The sequence below is a fragment of the Ictidomys tridecemlineatus genome, chromosome 15, assembly GCF_052094955.1.
Source record: "Ictidomys tridecemlineatus isolate mIctTri1 chromosome 15, mIctTri1.hap1, whole genome shotgun sequence".
Taxonomy (NCBI): Eukaryota; Metazoa; Chordata; class Mammalia; order Rodentia; family Sciuridae; genus Ictidomys; species Ictidomys tridecemlineatus.
Window position 1 is genome coordinate 10,893,936 of NC_135491.1, and position 18,202 is coordinate 10,912,137.

At 58.7% G+C, this 18,202-nt stretch overlaps 1 protein-coding gene and 1 long non-coding RNA gene across 2 annotated transcripts in view; one reads left to right on the forward strand and one right to left on the reverse strand.

The window, feature by feature from the left end:
* Positions 1 to 4,507: 4,507 nt before the first annotated feature.
* Positions 4,508 to 18,202, reverse strand: part of Clptm1 (CLPTM1 regulator of GABA type A receptor forward trafficking) — a 28,067-nt gene continuing 14,372 nt past the window's right edge. Inside the window, exons 3-14 of the mRNA XM_005338206.5 lie at positions 17,494 to 17,617; positions 16,257 to 16,415; positions 14,618 to 14,735; positions 10,469 to 10,554; positions 9,665 to 9,785; positions 8,951 to 9,195; positions 8,286 to 8,379; positions 6,717 to 6,907; positions 6,384 to 6,479; positions 5,967 to 6,102; positions 5,322 to 5,489; positions 4,508 to 5,207 (exon numbers count right to left, since the gene is read on the reverse strand). Coding sequence (XP_005338263.1) covers positions 4,927 to 5,207; positions 5,322 to 5,489; positions 5,967 to 6,102; positions 6,384 to 6,479; positions 6,717 to 6,907; positions 8,286 to 8,379; positions 8,951 to 9,195; positions 9,665 to 9,785; positions 10,469 to 10,554; positions 14,618 to 14,735; positions 16,257 to 16,415; positions 17,494 to 17,617 — 1,819 coding nt within the window. The 3' untranslated portion in view covers positions 4,508 to 4,926. The remainder of the gene's footprint in view (positions 5,208 to 5,321; positions 5,490 to 5,966; positions 6,103 to 6,383; positions 6,480 to 6,716; positions 6,908 to 8,285; positions 8,380 to 8,950; positions 9,196 to 9,664; positions 9,786 to 10,468; positions 10,555 to 14,617; positions 14,736 to 16,256; positions 16,416 to 17,493; positions 17,618 to 18,202) is intronic.
* Positions 11,742 to 12,867, forward strand: LOC144370776 (uncharacterized). Its single transcript, XR_013430715.1, has 2 exons — positions 11,742 to 12,325; positions 12,450 to 12,867. It is a non-coding gene; the product is annotated as an uncharacterized LOC144370776 (long non-coding RNA).

An 18,202-nucleotide genomic window follows, 5' to 3' on the forward strand; every position in this document is an offset into this window, starting at 1 on the left:
GTGCTACTGAGACATGTCATTGATAATAATGATCTTTATGAAATCCCCAAGGTTTCTTCAGCTGTAAATTAGGAATGAAGTTCACATAGTGAGCGGCTAAAGCTGGAATGCCAGAATGTACATTTGTTTTGTTTCTTGTTGTATCCCCAATGCAGAACACAACACAGTAGGGTAGGTGTCCAATATTTCTGAATGAATGGATGGATGTTTTATTTGTTCTTCCCCATGGCCTCTCCAAAACACTTAGAAACGGCACAGAGTGCTTGGCACAATGATGCACGCCTGTTATCCCAGCAACTCTGCAGGCTGAGGCAGGAGGATGGCAAATTTGGAACTCAAAAATTTAGAGAGACCCTGCCTCAAAGGCAGGCGCAGCTGGGGATGTTGCTCGGTGGTAGAGCCCCTGGGTTCAATCCCAGTAGTAAATAAATAGATAGATAGATAGATAGATAGATAGATAATAAATAAATAAATAAATAAATAAATAAATAAATAAATGCAGAGCGCTTTGAGTCGAAAGGCTAATAACTCAGTCTGGGAATGGTGACAGCAAGAGCCCTGCTGTACACATGGAGCAGTGTGCCCACAGTGCTTGGTACCTGGCAAGAGCACCAGGAGCATTTGCTAGAATTAGGATTATTGCAGAGGAGACTGAGGCTCAAAGAGGGATCACACTCGGCTAGATTACATCCCTAAGCCTTCCATGTTCCTGAGAAAGTAACTATTAGGTTCAAACTCAGTTACACCCCCAGGCCTCAGAGCCAGAGTTTGATATCCTCCCTGTTTGCTTGTGAAAAATCTGGATGTTCCAATTCTTCTCTTCATGACCCATGTGGACTAATTGATCCATTCAGCATACACTTATTTAACTGGGCACAGTGATGCACACCTATACTCCCAGCAGCTCAGGAGGCTGAGGCATGAGGATTGAAAGTTCAAAGCCAGCCTCAGCAACTTAGTGAGACCCTGTCTCAAGATGAAAGCTAAAAAGGGGTGGGGATGTGGCTCAGTGGTTAGGCACCCCTGGGTTCAATCCCTGGTATGTGTTATTTAGCATGACCTGTGTGCTGTAACTTGCATGGGCAGTAGGGCACAGGGCTCAGAAGCTCAGACCTTGTAGCTTTTCATGTACAGCAGTGATTCTCAAAAGTGTGGCCTCCAATCTTTCAGGTGATTGCTGGAGGGCCAAGTTGGAGAATTAATGCTATCGAGCAAACTTCATCTTGCAAAGGACCAGATAGCAAATGGGTTAGGCTTTAGGTTTTGAGGGCCAGGTGGTCTCAACTGACAAATCTGCCATTGCACACAACCAGCCAACAGCAGTACAAAAGTAATGAGTGTGGCCATGCATGGTGGGGCACACCTGTAATCCAGGGACTCCAGAGAATTGCAATTCAAGGTCAGCCTCAGCAACTTAGTAAAACCCTCTCTCAAAATAAAAATAAAAAGGACTGGGATATAGCTCAGCAATAAGGCACCACTGGGTTCAATCCCCAGTTCCAAAAAAAAAAAAAAAAAAAGAAGGAAAGAAAAAGAAGTAATGAGTGTGGCTATGGGCTATGTTCCAACAACATATTATTTTATGGATATCACAAGTGAAATTTCACTGGGAATGTAGCTCAGAGGCAGGACACTTGCCTAGCATGTATGAGGCCAGTGTTCAGTTTCCAATACTGAAAAAAGAAGTTATAAAATAATGAAATTTCATATAATTTTCACATAAAGCAATATATTCTTTCTTCCTGCCAGGTGGGTTATGTGCTGACATCATAACGTGGCTGGCAAGAGGCACACTCCACAGTGTCATGAAACTAATTCTTACACTGTGAACCACAAAAGGAGCATGAGAGATTCTTCTTTAGATTGTAACAACCACTTAAAAATGTAAAAATAATACAAAAACTAGTGGGAAACTGAGCCCCCGCCTGGATTTGGCACGTAGGCCTTATAGAGGTTGTGCTTTGAGGACTGGAATCAGACTGACTGCGTTCAAATCCTAGACCTCAATTGCTGTGTGACTTCAGATAACTGATTTCATATCTGAACTTGTTTCCCAGCTGTAGAGTGGGTCTTCAGTAGGACAGCTGTGGGAATTAAATACTGATAATATGCTGGATATGGTGGCACATGCCTATAGTCCCTCCTCCCTAGGCAGGAGGAGCCTAGGAATTTGAGGGTCAGTTGGAGCAACGTGGGACCCCATCTCAAAACAATCTATTCATCATCGTAATAGTAGTGGTGGACCCTTGGATGTAGCTCTTCCCCGTGACAGGTGTACCGTCCTACACACTTTCGGTCCTCAGTACTTGCATTGCGATGTTTGTATGACCTTGGACAAATTCCTTCATTTCTGCAGGGCTGATTCCTCATCTGCTAGATGAGGCTGAACAGCAAGCTTCACAGGATTGCTGTGAACGCTCCATTTAGACTTATTACACATGATGTGGGCACAGTGGTGCATGCCTGTACTCCCCGCTACTTGGAAGGCTGAAACAGGAGGATTGCAAGTTCAAGGCCAGCCTGGGCAACTTACCAAGACCCTGTCTCAAAATAAAAAGGGGCTGCAGATACAGCTCAGTGGTAGAGCACTGCTGGGTTCAATCTCTAGGGGTGGGGAAAAAGTGTCACATTCTGTTCAACAGTGCCAGGCACAGTTCTAAAAGCTGGGGACATAACAAGGAACCCACAGACAAAAGCCCTTGCCATCAAGGAGCCAAAATCCAAGAGAGACGTAAAATAGATAAATAACTATACATCTGGTGGTGATGCTACTGTAGAAGAAAAGAGCAATAAATATGAATAGAATTTTGGGGGACACTGGGAGGGTCTGAGGTGACATTTGAGATCTGAAGGTAAGGGATCCATCCATGTGGATAACTGGGGGGAGCATGTTCAGGGTACAGGGAAGAAGTGCAAAGGCCCTGAGGTAGGGAAATGTGTAGCTTACGAGCAGTGAGGAAGGGGAAGCTGGCCAGCCGGGCAGCCTGGGCCACGTGGGAGGCCCTCAGCAACCTAGCAAGATCCTGTCTCAAAAAATGAAAAGGGCTGGGGATGTGGCTCAGGGGTTAAGCACCCCTGGGTTTAATCCCTGGTACCAAAACACCAAGAGTGGAGAGGAAACTGGAGCAGTGACTGAGGGAAGAGATAGAGATTGGGCCAGCACGACTGGCTGGCAAGGCATGGGGACACGGAGTGACATTCAGTTCAATGGGTAAAGCACACCACATTAGGTGCTTAGACTACAGCCTGGCTCCTGGGGACCCACAAACAGCGGCTCCTACTGTCAGGCCCATGAGCCCACCAGATTCCCCTCTGCTTCTTGTCAGGACTCATGCTTGTTGAATGAATAACTGAACGCGTGCCCTGAGGATTTCTGTAGGCGTGCATCCACAGGGTAGGCAGCACTATTTTGGTCCCAGCACAGGGGGAGGGCCTCAGGGAGCATTTGTGGACTGTGTCCGTGTGTCCAGATGTGGGCCGAGCAAGTTGCACCTTTCTGGCTGTGGCTGTGGCAGTGATCGTGCGCCAGGGAGCCAGCAGTCCACAGTCCTGGCTGCGTGCTCACAGGTCTTGGCTGAGTGGAGGAGACCCTGAGTGATGACCCTGACGGGCAGGGCTGCCTCCAGAGCCTAGATAGAGGACTTGGGGCTCAGGGAGGGCATCCTGGAGGTGGCGGCCCCTAAGCTGCAACCTGGAGGGTGCCCGGGGCATGAAGTTTTGAGCCGGGTATGTTCTAGGCAGGGAATGGCAGGCTAAGGAGCCCAGCAGAGCAGCTGTGCTGTGGAGCCTGGGGTCTTTCTAAGGCACGACCTGATATAGAGTGGGGCAGGGAATGAGGCAGATCTAGGCTACCTGAGGGACAGAGCCGCCCACAGTGCCACACATGGGGCTCAGTGAGTACAGACACCTCCCAGGTGCTTCCCCCGCCAGGCTCTGCAGACTGGGAAGCAAGGAGAGCCTACAGCGTGGCCCTCAGCCCGGCCTCCTCTGAGCTAAGAGACCAACCCTCCCACAGATGCAGGTGACCAGGGTCCAACCCCCTCCAGGGTACAGGAGCCCAGCCACCTCACTCCAGCGGGCAAAGTCAGCATCACACCCGGGAGCAGAGCGGGTCCTCAGCACGCAGCCTCCCACGCCTGGTGCTGCAGCAGCTGGGGTGCTGCTCCCTGCCACAGCTGAGGTGAGCGGCAGCACATCAGGAGCTTGTCATGACACGTCACACTGCGAGCAGGAAACCTGAGCATAGCGTCCCTCCCAGCAGCTGCCGTGAGTCAGGAGGAGGCCTCCTGTGGGCAGCGCTCCTGGCCCCCCATGGGCAGCTTCCCCGGAGTCTGTGAGACAGTTTCAGAAGCCCCTCGAGGGCAGTGGGAGGGGAGAGTGGGAGAGGGGCCTGGTCCTGAGGCATCCTCCACCAGGCCGGTCTCCCTCCGGAAGCCAGGAGAGCCCCGGGCCCCAGGAGAGAGGCTCTGCGGGGCAGAGGAAGGCAGGCAGGGAGCGGCGGCTGAGCTTAAGTTAAACACCCACATGAATTTATTAAATCCAGACTGTGTTAAGGGTGGCGGTCTGGGAGGAGGGGGTGGTCGGACGAGGGACAAGACAATGGATGACTGCGGGCGTCCCACAGAGGGGCCCCGGCCCCTCCCCACCTGGCCCCCCTCGGCAGCGCCGCATCGGCTTCACCATGATTCCCAGCAGGGCTGGGCTGGCAGGGCGAGATGGCTGGAACAGGACAGACAGACGGCGCCTCCACAACAACGAGCCCAGCCCGCCCCGGCCCCGTGTCACACGCTGGGCCCTGGCCCAAGGGGGCCTCCTGCCGCCTGCCCGATCTGTCCAGGGAGAGGGCGACAGGAAGGGGCGGCAGGGGCCAGGTTGGCAGGGGTGGTGGTCGCCAGGAACCGGAGTGGACGAGGAGGACCAGTAGGGCTAATCCTTTTTCTTGTCCTCTGCTGGCTTTGGAGGGGCGTCCTGGGGCTCAGTGGCGGGGCTGGCCCCCAGACTGGGCTGGGTGGGCAGGGACGCGGGGGCCTCCTCCCTGGCAGCGGTGGCTGTGGGGGCTGATGGTGCGAGGGCCCCTGCTGCCGTGGGGGCCTGGGCCACGAGGGCAGCGGCTGCGGGGTCCTCGCCGCTCATGCCGAACTCATTCACACGGGTGGGGTCGACGCGGTAGATCCACCGTTGGTAGAGGTAGATGAAGAAGACCACGTCTGGGGACGGCAGCGGGCACAGGGTCCTCAGGCCTGGGCTCGCCCACATGCCAGCCCCAGCCCAGGGCCGTCACCCCCCCGACCCGGGGCCTGAGCCCCGTCCCCAGGCCTCACCGTCCCGTAGGCAGCCGATCCGGTACATGACGGGCATCTTGATGACAAAGGCGAACAGGTCATCGATGAAGGTGTTCAGGGCCTTGTAGGTGAGCATGCGCCACGGCAGGTGGGCCACGGACTTGAGCTTGTAGTTGATAAAGAGCTGGGGTGTCATGGTGATGAAGCCTGTGAGACAGCGGAGGGCACCCTGAGTGCGGGGACGCGGGTGCTCCTGGCCTTGGCGTGCTCCACGGCCCCAGCATCCAGCCCCTCGGGCCTCCTCGCCACCCACAACCCCGCCGCATCCCGCCTTGCGGCATTTGCATGTCCTCTGCCTCCGCTGTGAGATCTCTGTGTGGTCCCCTCCCTGGCACTGTTTAGCCCCAGTTTGGACACCGTCCCGAGAGGGGCCTCCCCAGTTCCCTCTAAGTGGCACCCGCGGTCTGCCCTCCTCACCACAAATGGGGCCAGGGCGCCCCTAGGCCCCTACATCCCACCTCTCTACCCTGGGTACCGCTCTATGGGAAGGTCTGCCTCCCCTAATGGTGGCCAAGCCAGGGGAGAGCAGGCCCAACCAACTCGATCCCCACTGTTTTCTGGTACTGCCCACAGGGGGCCTGGGACTGTCCACCAGCAAGGCCCTGCCCTGTCGGCGGGGCTCACCAAAGGTCAGCAGGAAGCCGTAGAGCATGCTCAGCACCCAGGAGTACCAGCCCTTGTGCTCTAGGTACAGGAGGCTGTAGACGGCGTAGCAGCCCAGGAGCGGGAAGAGGATCCATGACAGGTACCGGAAGGCCATCTGTGGGGTCACAGGCAGGGCTGTGGCTGGCTCTGAGGGCCCCACCTAGCACCCTTGTTCCCAACCCACACCTGGCCTGGCAAGTTGGGCTGAGGGAATTTCCAGGTAGCCCTGGGAACTCTGGACTTGGCCAGGAAGTAGATACAGCAGGCAGGGGACACAGGGTGTAGCATAGGCCCTAAAGTGTGGGCTCAGCAGCTGGCAGGCTGATGGCTCAGTCCCCGCTCCTCAGGAGTGTAGCTGCTTGGACACTGTTCCCTGGGGCTGCAGGGGACACTCACGTCGTCGTACACCTTGGTAGAGGACTCGATGTACGTGGACTTGTCTTTGAAGGTCGGGCAGGGGAAGATCCCTGCCACCCTGTGCTCCCGGTCCAGCTGCACATAGGAAAGAAGTGGTGTCAGTGGTGGCCCTGGCCCCTGCGGCCCCCAAGCCAGAACCAGACCATGCCCTCCCCACTGTTCCCAGTTCCCCTGGCCGACGTATGACCCAAAAAAATCCCCTGGTGTGAAAATCCCCTCGTCCTGGAGTGCAGCAGCGTCGGGAAAGCCCCAGAGGCCAGCTCCAGGCCCAGGCTGGGAGGAGGCCCCCGCCCCTGACCAGCCCCAACGTACCCGGACGTCCATGACCTTGGTGATCTTCCACAGGTCGATGAGAACCCCGATGAAGACGCTGACCTGGACCACAAAGTTGGTCTCGTTGTCCAGGATGTAGAGGAGGACCACGAAGGACTGGAAAACGCCGAAGAACACGGAGCGCACGGACAGGCCCTCCAGGGACTGCCGGCTGTTCCAGAACTGGATATCTGCGAGCCAAGGAGGGGCGTGAGGGCCCTCCGCGGGCAGGCGAGCACTGCGCTCCCCCAGTAAGGGCCTCTGCACTGGTGGCCTCCACGCCACGAGCAGGCAGGACCTCTGAGGTCCTCATGCAGAACAGGAGCACCCAGTGCCCCCCGGGGGCTGTCCCTCATCTGATGGTCAGACAGATGCTCATTGTGCACAGTGCTGGGGGTCACAGCCGGGTGGGGTGGAGCCTGGACAGATGCTGGCCTGCCACACCACGGCCCACCCTGCCTCCCGGGATAGGAAGGTCTGGGGCACAGGCTTGGGGACCTCTAGTTCCCTTCTTGCTAAACCATGAAGGAAATGGACTGTGGACACCCTTGGGCTCTAGTCTCCAACCTGGGGAACTCAGGTCAACCACACCCCTCTGAGCCCAGCCAGGCTGACAGGGTGACAGGAGGGCCACACCACAGCCTGGCTCACAGCAGCAAGGCCAGGCCACAGTCACACAGGGCCCACTGGCACTGGGGGCTTAGACCTGGCCCACTTTCTCAGCCCACCACACCAACCCTCAGGCCCACTGGTAAGAATGGTGGGGAGACGAGTTCTGGTGGGAGGGGTGGCTGAGCCCCTCCTGGGGCAGAAGGCGACTGCTCCACTCCTGCTGGGACCAAGGGGAGCGCCCACACCTCCATGAGCTTCCTCCCTGTTGGGACAGGAAGAACCCAGGAGACCCGCCCAGGGTGGGCAGAGGGTTTGGTGAGGCAGTGTCTAGTGAAGCTCCATGTGACAGCTGACCCGGTCCCCATGGAGGTCACATCAGGGACTGCTGTGGGACACTACGTTCTTCTGGACAGTAGGTGCAGGCACCCTCTCCTCCTGGGGACCCTGGCCTCGAGGGTAAAACGGGCTGGAGGTGTGGGTGACGTTGGCAAATGCCCTAAGCTCTGACCTCGGCCTCCTCTGTTGTACCTGAGGGGCGATGACAGCCTCCTCAGGGCCAGCATGGTCGTCCTCAGAACTCGGCCTTCAGGGGACTCCTGCCTTCCCGCCAGGAGGGCGGGGGGCTGGCGGGAGGCAGCCTGCCAGGCAGACCGGGAGCCGCTCTGGGGCTTCCCTGCTCTAGGCCTTGGAGTTCCCCGGCCTGTTCCTGCTGGTGCCATCCTGGCCTCGGCCTGAGCAGCAGGTCCAACCCCTCCCTCAGCTGGTGGGTGGGAGTTTTTGGGTTGGGACTTTTGGGGTCACTGTCCCTCCCCAGCTCACCAGGCTTCTGGAAACTGGAGCTGAGAGATCCCAGGTAGGGAGAGGTATAGGGAGGAAAGGGCACCCCGGTTCCCTGCCCTGCGCCCTCCCATCCCCAGGCCCCACAAGTCTCTCAGAGCCCTGGGGTCCCACACCTACCGTTCTTGAAGGCCAGGAACTCAAAGACACTGTGGACGATGGACACAATGATGGTGAGCGCCAGCAGGTAGGGGTTGGTCTCCAGGAGGGCAACCTGGGGGAAGGGCCATGAGCACTGCCCGCTCCTGCTCAGAGCTGCCCCCCTGCCCCAGGGCACCCAGACAGGCCCCACTGACAACCCCCAGGCCCGCCCCTGGGGCCTTCCAGAGAGGAAGAGCCAGCACCAGCCAGGACAGCTGGTCAGAGAAGGACACACGGGGACGAAGGCATGATACAGAGACGGGAGAAGACACAGGGAGAGGCAGAGACGGGAGAGAGGTGGGGCAAGGGACACGGAGGGACAGCAAGGAACAGAAACCCAACGGCAACCACAGCCCCAGGCACACAGAGCCTAGTTTCAATGTCACGCAGCCAGGTTGACAGATGGCCACAGGAAGGCACTTAGGACAGTGACGTGAAGTCGAGGAGACAGGGTGGGGCGGGTCCAGATCCAGAGGGCCCAGCCCAGTGATGGGCTGACAGAGCCGGTGGCAGGGGCCCAGGCCAGCCAGGGCCCTGCAGGAAGGGTCCAGGCGGTTTGAACTGGGGGCAGGAGAGGCTGCAGGGAGTCCCCAGCCCACGGGCCACTTCCCTTTGGCCTCTGCAGCCAGGAGGAGCCAGCTCACCTTCACCGAGTCCTGCTCCTCGTCTGACTGCTCGTACAACTCGTCGCCCAGGAAGTTCCAGGGCGACTTGGTGCTCTGGGCCGCGTAGAGCTGCCAGCGCCAGAGCGATAGCGGGCAGAAAGAGACGCGCAGCGGCAGGCTGGCCAGGCTCTCGTTGATGGGGTAGTAGTCCTTCTGCAGGTTCCAGTAGTCGTTGAAGTAGATGATGGGGTAGTAGTCCCCGCTGACCGCGTCGAACTTCACGTCTGGGGGCACAGGGCGGGGCACTGCTCAGTCAGCTGGGGACAGGGACCCAGGATGGCCCCTCTGACAAACACTGGAGGCCAGGGGACATTTCTGGGCTGTGTGAGAGCCCCTGACCTCAGCACAGGGGCCTGGGTGGAAGGTCGCAGCCAGGTGCCCCGAGGTGACCCCGTGTCCTGGGCTTTACGGAATCAGTCAGAACCACCTCAGCTGCCAAAGCCGGCAGCGGTGCATTCTTTGAAAATGCTTGTGAGGGTGAAACCTGCTGCAGACGGATTGGCACCCGGCAGCTGGTCACCAGTGGTAGCCGGTCCCGGGTCACCAGGGGCGTGGGGGTGAGAGGAGAGCAGAGGCAAGACAGGGCTGGGAGTCGGGGAGGGCAAGGACTTAGGAAGGTCTCCCGGGGTGAGGCAGGAAATGCCCTCCAGCACCCTCCCAGGCCTCTGCAGGCTGCCGCTGGGCTGGGCTTACACTGGTCCAGCGGGGGCGGCACGCTGCCCTTCACCCACGGCGTGTGGTCGTCCACGATGTTGATGGTGATGTTGGGGTGCCAGTGGGAAATCACCTCCACAGGCCCGTAGTCCTCGGCCCTCTGCGGGGAGATGGGGACGGCAGTGGGCTCGGGGCAGCACAGGGGCTGGTGGCAGCCACTCCACACACCTCCTCCTGATCACCCGACTGTCACGAAGACTGGATCTCCACAACCACAGCCATGGGCAGAGGACTCGCCCTGGCCCCCCCAAGGCCAGTCTTCAGACCCCCGAGATCCTCTTCCCCGGGGGACAGAAAAGAAGCCCACAGAGGTAGGGGCAAGGCCCTGCCTTGAGGTGGAGGCTCCACAGGCTCCTGAGTGGCGTCCCTCCTCCTCCTAGGACCACCCAGGAGGCAAGGCTCCCGTCCTGTGGGTCCCCCTGCTGCCCAGCCCACCAGGACCTGCAGCCACAGCTCCCGCTGGCCGCATCCCTGGGCCTCTCCTCTGCGCCAGCAGCCTGGGTGTGAGTCCCGCCCCACCACTGCTTGGCTGAGACTTAGGCACGTGGCCCCATGTGAAATGAAACTGGTGCAGGACCCCCTCACAGAGCCAGCGAGAGGCGTACCGGTAGACCTCCCCACTCCACCTGGTTCCCGACCCCTCTCCAGGTAAGGAAAGGGAGGCTGAGGGAGGTGTGGTGGACCAGCGCATCCCAGCTCAGGGGAGCCGTGAGCCATGGGGCTGCCAGCTGGGGGTGACCAACCCAGCTGGTCCCTGTGACGCCCACAGCCCCACTCAGTTACCTTGATCATTTCTGGGTCAGCTTCCGTCTCTCCCGTCAGCAGGTTTTTGGTTTTCTGAAATCGCCTGCGCTTATATTTGTTGATCACTGCGGGTGGCGGGGGAGGGGAAAGATGGGGACGTCGTGAGGCCTCGGGCACCTGCATGTCCAGAGGCAAGGCCTCTGCTCACCAGCGGAGGACGCCACTGCCTGCACCACACATCCGATGGTCCTCTGGCCTCTCCACCCACCCGGCCAGCCCAGGGCCCCTCCTGGGTGTCAGGGCTTGCCTCCTCACTGGCCTCTCAGAGGCCACGCCCCCTGACCTCTGTCGGGGGAGTGATGAGTGGGCAGCACCCTGAACTGACCTCCATCACCCCTGCCTGGGCCTCTGGATGGCTGCTCCATCTCCCTGTGACCGTCCCCTGCGGTCTTCATGGGTGGCCCCTTCTCAGCCTGCAAGTCCCAGGTTAACTGTCCCATCCTCTCAGCGACTCCCCTGAGCACACTTCCCCTCCTAGCTGTTTCCATCACAGCCCTCGGCGACGCAAGCCCACTGCCCCTCTGTCCCACCCAAGCCCACGCAGCAGTCGGGGCTGATTTCAAACACTGATGCGCACACCGCAGGCTGGGATGGCCGCGCACGCGGTCATGACGAGGCAGGCTGCAGACGGAGCCCGGAGAAGGCCTGGAGCTCCAACATGAGAGGCGTCCCGGGGCCATGACACCCCAGCCAGGGCCGCCCCCACACCTCTCACGAAGGCCCCAGGCTCTGTGAGTCCTGGGCACTGCCAGGACTCGCTGGGAAGGGGGGCGCTCGCATGTGCCCGTCGCCCCAATCCTGGCCAAGAGGGCATCTTATTATTCCCTTTCATGGGGAAGAAGAGCTGCCTGTGACCTTCTCCTGCTGTGACCTTCTGCGTCCTGGCCGCAGCCAGGGAGGGAGGGGAGCTGGTCAAGGGAGCTGGCCACGAGGGCTCCGGAGACAGCCCTGGATCTGACTCCTGCAAGCTACGAGATGCCGGGTCGAGTCCCTCCCTGGGCTCTGGAAAGGAGGACCAGGCCTGCTGCTGCTAACACGAACGCCACCGTCTCTCCTAACCAGCTCATCTGAAGCTGGGCCTGGGGTGTGCACCTGCAGGGCCAGTGTTTGGAGGGCCGAGGCAGGAGAGTCACTTGAGCCCAGGAGATCAGGACCAGCCTGGGAAACAGTGGGAGACCCCATCTCAAAAAAGAAAGAAAAGAGAAAGGAAGGAAGGAAGGAAGGAAGGGAGGGAGGGAGGGAGGGAGGGAGGGAGGGAGGGAGGGAGAATTAACTAATTTGAGACCTGGCCCCATGTCCCAGGAGAGCAGTGAGCACTGAGGGTGGCCATCCTAGAGAAGGAACTCTAGAAGGACATGCCCTGCGCCATCTTCACCTGGGAGAGGCGGCCAGGGAGGGAGGGGGCGGTGCTGGGCGGGAGCATGGAGAGGGCTGGGCTGCCATGGGGAGCAAAGAGCCTCCTGTTCTCCAGATTTAGCTTCTGGAGCTGCATCACCCAGCGTGGGGTCCCCGGCCCTTGCGACCACCTGAGCACTGAAAGCATGGCTGGTCAGCGGGAGGCGGGCTGTGAGCGAGGCGTGCTCTTGGCCTCACGTTCGTTCCCACACTGATTCCGCGTGGAAATGACAGGTGCCACTGAGCTCAACCTTGTTGCCATTAACATAAATCCGCTGGTTTCATTTGCCCCTTTACTGCTGGCTCTTTTCCAGGAGGAACTGCAAGCCTCTGGCTCACACTGCACCTCCCCACACAGGCTACTCTGGACCCGGATGCTGGCCTTTGGGGAACAAAAGGGGCTTTTTTGATCACATCCTCATTCTTCACCCTGTGGCAAAGGTAGCTAAGTCCAAGTCCTTCCATGTCCCTTCTCTGAGGGGTCCCAGCACAGACTGGGGCTGGGGGTGGCCTGGGTGGCCTTAGTTGGCTTTTCAGTCTACTGGCTGCAGCGCCTTCTTTATAGACATTTTGACATCTGTCACACTGCCCATGAGCAACCTCACTGCGCAAGCCACACTCCCCCAAGTCAAAACCCCAGCAAACACAGGCACAGACAGCTCACCAGGATGATCAGGTGAGCTGCAAGCGAAGGCAGCAGGACCACCTGGGCTACATGCAGAGCAACCTCTGAGGTGTCACACAATTTGACCCTGACACATCCACGGGACCATCCTGGTAGGTCACAGCCTCTCAGGCCACCTCTCCCACCTCTTCCCAGCTCCTTCTCAGGGAAGCTGGCCGGCAGCTGACCGCGCTCCCAGGCACACTGGCTTAGAACGTGTCTGGCAAACTCCAGGGGACTTTTCCAAGTCAGTTTTGGGGACTGACATGAGCTCACCGACTTTCTTTTACAGAATGACCATCCTTCAGGATTTTTCTTTTAACAAAGGGAACAGGGAAGGCCTGATGCATATGAAAACCATGACATCTGTCACAGTGGTACCCCAAACTGCCAGGTGGGTCTGACCAAGCCCACAGGGACGCTGGGAATAGTGCTCAATAAAATAAAAGCTCCAGGGAGTAAATAAAACCCAAGGTAGGGGAACGGGGGTGGGGTTTCAGAAGAGCCATTCTCCAGAGCTGCTGGAACCCAGGGTCAGTGAGGTTTCTCTGGGTGCCGACAGGAGACCATGGACTCAAGGAAGTAGCCCAAAAAGCCAGGTAGAGACAATTATTAGCTTCCTGGAAAATGTGAAGTTAGGCAGAAAGGAATTTAAAAAAAGGCGACTCACTGAATGGCTCAGACACAAATAACAGTCACATAGTCAAAAACGTTTAAGAAAAGTGCTAGGGCTGCAGCCCAGGGGTACAGCACCCCTGGGTTCAGTCCTCAGGACCAACAACAAAAAAAGAAACCCCAGTATTAACTTGTCAGTGGGAGCCCTGGGGTGAAGGAGCAGGATAAAGAGCTCAGTGGACCTCTACTGAGGCTGGCTGTGGTGGCCAGGAGGAGGAGAAGGGGCGGACGGGAACCTGGGCTTGGCGCACCTGACATAGTATTTGTTTTTATTCTTTTTTTTTTTTTTTTTTTTTAGTTTTCGGTGGACACAACATCGCTGTTTGTATGTGGTGCTGAGGATCGAACCCAGGCCGCATGCATGCCAGGCGAGCGTGCTACCACTTGAGCCACATCCCCAGCCCCCTGACATAGCATTTGAATTTTAAACCATATATGTGCAATAGGAGATCTAAAAAATAGTCAACCAGATGCGCTGAGTGGAGAGAAATAAAAGTGGTTTCCATACAGGCTGTGTCAGAAGTCACAAACAGCCAGGTGCAGTGGCCCACATCTGTAATCCCAGAACTCGGGAGGCTGAGGCAGGAGGATCACAAGTTTGACACCAGCCTGGGCAACTCAGCAAGACCCTGTCTAAAACTGAAAAAAGGGCTGGGGATGTGGCTCTGTGGCTGGGCTCAATCCCTGCACACACAAAAGAGGCCGCAAGCATCCAGCTCTGCCCAGGATCAGTTGATGGTGCCCCGAGGTTTGTCCACCCAATCAAGATTCTCCCAGAGCGTGCCTAGCACTGCCCGGGCCACCAGGCCGCATGAAAGTAGGGGGACAGTCCTTGAAACAGAAGGCCCCTCACCATGCCTTCCTCAGGGACGAGCTGGGCTCAGACCTTACTGCAGGACCCAAATGACCAGGCCACCTGGGAGCCAGGCACCATTCCACAAAACGCACACAGAGACTCCCCCAAAGGCAGCGTACGCCCCCAGCACCCGCACACAGAGGCTGCACCACCACAAACAATGAAAAAGATGCCATTCCCATGCCAAGCCCTGCCCCGCTCCCCTGCCGTGTACCCTGCTCTGTCCACAGGGCACCTGAGCATCAGCTTCACCAGCCCAGGCCGTGCGCGAGTCACCCGCCACCCCTGGCACACTCTCTCCCTCCTGAAGTCCCCACCTCCACCTGCTCTTCCCAGCCCACTCCTCTGTGGTCTGGGTGCTGAGGTCACAGGGTGCGCGAGGGGCGGTGGTGTGAGTCTGTCTGCTGGCCCGGCCTCCCTAGGCATGGGCCGCAGCTTGCCCTTCCTGACCTGGGATTCACTGTCCGCCACTCCAGCCTGGGCCTCAGGAGGCCGGGCCCCTTATGGCGGGTCCTGGCTGTCGGGAGCGACTACTTACTCCGGGACATGTGGACGGTGGCGAGCCGGCGGTACAGGGCCTTCTGCCGGGGGTCGGGGTGGAAGCCGCTCTTGGTGAAGTAGACGTGGATGTAGATGGAGCCATTCTGCTGCACGCTCTGGAAGACAGATGGCAAGCTGGGCGGGCCACTGGGCAGAAGGAGCACGGAAGCCCTGCCAGTCACCTCTCCCAGAAGCTGCTGTCCCCACTTCTCCAGCCGTTAACAAGGGCCCGGCTGAGGCAAGAGGACCCAAGTTTGAGAACAGCTCAGCAACTTAGCGAGACCCTGCCTCAAAGAACAATTCAGGAAAGGGCTGGGATGTAGCTGGGCGGTAGAGGGCCCCGGCTCCATCCCCAGGTCCTCACCAAAATAAGAAAAAGAATACGGGGACGAGTAGGTGGACCAGAACCTAGGGTGCAGGCTCCTGGGACCACCGCACGACACACTGTCCCCTCCACGTTCTTTGTCCTGCCTCCCACTGCCCAGCTCCGCCAAAGCCTTTCTCGGGCTAACCCTCCCCGTCTGTGGGAAGGGACTGCTCCCGCTAGATACAGACGAGGAAACCAAGGCTGAGGGGCCGCAGGCTGCCTGAGGCTCAGAGTGGAGGGCCCCGGGCAGCTCTGAGCAGAGCTGGGACTCACTCGGCACCAGGTCCTGCCTGTGAAGTCCATCCCTGACTGCACCCCGAAACTTTGAAGGAGGGAACACCCAAGTCCATGGAAGTAGCTCTCGCCAGTGGCTGGCCAGTCCCCAGCCTCCTCTCGGCCTTGGGGTGGGGGCTGGGCTTGGTATCCTGGCAGGTGGTGTCACCTGCCTAAGACAGACTGCGTCCACATCCTCCAGCCACACAGACAGGGCAGAGGCGCCCCACACTCCTGGAGGCTGAGAAGACCTGCTGAGAAGAGGCCGAGGCTCAAACCAGGGAGGCTCCTCGCTGCTTCTCAGTCGCTGAGCCTGTGCCTGGTGCCCTGCTGGGCTACAATGACAGGGACACAGGCGTGGCTGAACTGGCTGCAGACTTAACCCTCATAGGGCTCAAACATTACGAGGGAGAAAGATCTGTCCCCAAACAGGAAGGCCCAGGGTGGACAGGGAAAGATGGGAAGTCCTGCCGGCTACGAGGACCCAGAGAGGGAGTGTGACCAAGCCCGAGTGGCAGGAGGGCTTCCTGGAAGAGGCTTGATTTGAACCTGAGCTGCCAGTGTCCAGAGACGGAGACCCCAAGTTTGGATTTCTTACAAGCTACGTGACCCTGGAGAAGCCGCCACACTTCTCTGTACCCCAGTTTCCCTGCCTGTCAAATGGGGACAGCAATAGTTGCTCCCTCATAGGGTGCGAGAGGTTCCCTGCTGGGTGAGTGCTTGGTCAACATTATTCTGAAACTGGGCTTCCTGACACCCTGGTGATGAGGCGGCCCTGGAGGTGACCAAGAGGGCCTGGAGGTGACGAAAGGCCCTGGAGGAAGGTCACTGCGCTCTCACTGCTTAAAGCTCGGGCCGCGCAATCTTGGATGCGGCTGGGAGAATCGCACACCAATTCCACCGCACCCAGCTCCTCAGGAGGCAGAGGAAGCCCAGGGACTTCAGGGCTGGACCTGCGGGAGGCGTCCCCAATGGGGCCCGGACCACGAGCACCCACCTGCGGGATGTCAAGCTCGGCGAAGTGCTCGTAGCAGCCGTCGGCGTTCTCGCCACTAGTCCAGTCTCCGTACACGAGGTCATGCTGCTCCCAGAACAGGGCCGATGTGGCGTTGAAGTCTGTAAAGTGCTCGTGCTCCGAGATGTACACGTGCAAGTTCTGGAGAGACGGGAAGAGTGCAGAGCTCAGAGCCTCTGAAGGCTGACGGATAAAGAGCAGGGGAAGAGCTGGGGGCAGGGGCCGGCACACCGACCCAGGTTTGCCTGTCCTACTCTGAGTCTGACGTCCATGAGCACAAAGCACCTCAGGCTGGCAGGAGCCAGGTGTGGTGGTACATGCCTGAATCAGGAGGCTGAGGCAGGAGGATCACAAGTTTGACCAGCCTCAGCAACTTAGTGTGACCCTGTCTCAAAACAAAAAATATAGCTCGATGGTAAAGCACCCTGATTCAAACACCAGTGTGAAGCAAAGGAAAGGAAAGGAAGGGAAGGGAAAGGGAAGGGAAAGGGAAGGGAAAGGGGAAGGGAAGGGAAAGGGAAGGGGAAGGGAAGGAGAAGGGAAAGGGAAGGGGAAGGGAAGGGAAGGGAAAGGGAAGGGAAAGGAAAGGAGAAGGGAAAGGGAAGGGGAAGGGAAGGGAAGAAATTTAAGAGGCAGGACCTCCCTGGATAACCCCTCCTCCACTGGCCCCCCTTCACCTGCAGGCCCCAGGGCTAGTGACTTGGGAGGGGGCAGGCTTTGGAGAACACCCTCCTTGCCCAGGCCACCTTAGTCTGCAGTCCCAAGGGCCTACTCAAGAACAGCTCTGCAGGGGTCACCTCCCACCAGAACCCTGGGAAGCTGCCTGGGAGCCGCGGAGAATCCCAGGGAGAGGCCCGGGCCAAGGCCTGCGGTGGAGGCTCCTGGGCTGCCTGGTGCCGGCCCTCCGTCCCCCATCCCTCGTCCCTCCCTGCTCCCCTGCACGCCTCCCATCATAACTCTAAGGGCTGGACAGACTTCTGGAATCACAGCTAACGCCCTGCTGGGACAGTTTTTAAATAACTGAGTGAAGTCTTTGGCGCCCCGCCTCAACATCAACCTCACAAAACAAAATGCCCAAGGAGCTCACCATTTCCTTCCACGTGGCCCAGGCCCGGCCCCTGCCTGCTCACAAGCCAGCGGTGGCCAGGGTCTGCTCCCTCCCGACAGCCCGGCACTGTCACTCCTCCACCACCCACACCACCTCCCACCCAGCAGTTACCATTAAAGTGTCTTTGGGGAACAGGTTGCGGCTGGCGACACGTGGAGCTCCCCCGGGCCCCGTCTGGTCCTGAGGGGCCGGCCCTCGGCGGAACCAGCTGCTGATGGCCCAGATGACGAAGATCCTGAGGAGGAAGCACAGGGGCTGAGCCATCGGCCTGCCCACAGCAACCCAGTGCCTCGCCGGGCACCTGGCTCCAGGGTCTAGCTAGCAGCTGTGACCAAGTGGGGGAGGGTCCCCAAAAAGTCAGTCACAAGGCAGCTGAGATGGCAAGAGGACCCCAAATGAGGTGTGGGGATAGGCCCAGGTGCCAGTGGGTGCTGGGGGCCCGGCACTGCCTGGCTCCACATGGGGCCACCCTGACTCCCCCAGGGGCTCTGGGCAGTCACGTGGCCTCACGAGCTCCCACACCTGAGAAGCACCGCCCCAACCCCCGGTCCCTGCGTGAGAGAATCCTAAGAATCTGGAGTCCCAAGACTTCAGGGACACAAAACTTTACAAGAAGGAACATTTTCAAACTTCAAATCAACTGGAAACTGGGTTGGTCCTCATTTTTAGCCACAAGGTGAGGTCTTTCAGACCCACTCCAGAGGGAGCTGGGCTGTGTGGCTCAGTGGTGGAGCCTTGCCTAGCACAGGGGAGGCCCTGGTTTCATCCTCAGCCCCCCACAAAAAATGTATATTAATTAATTAAAGGCACTGGGTCCACC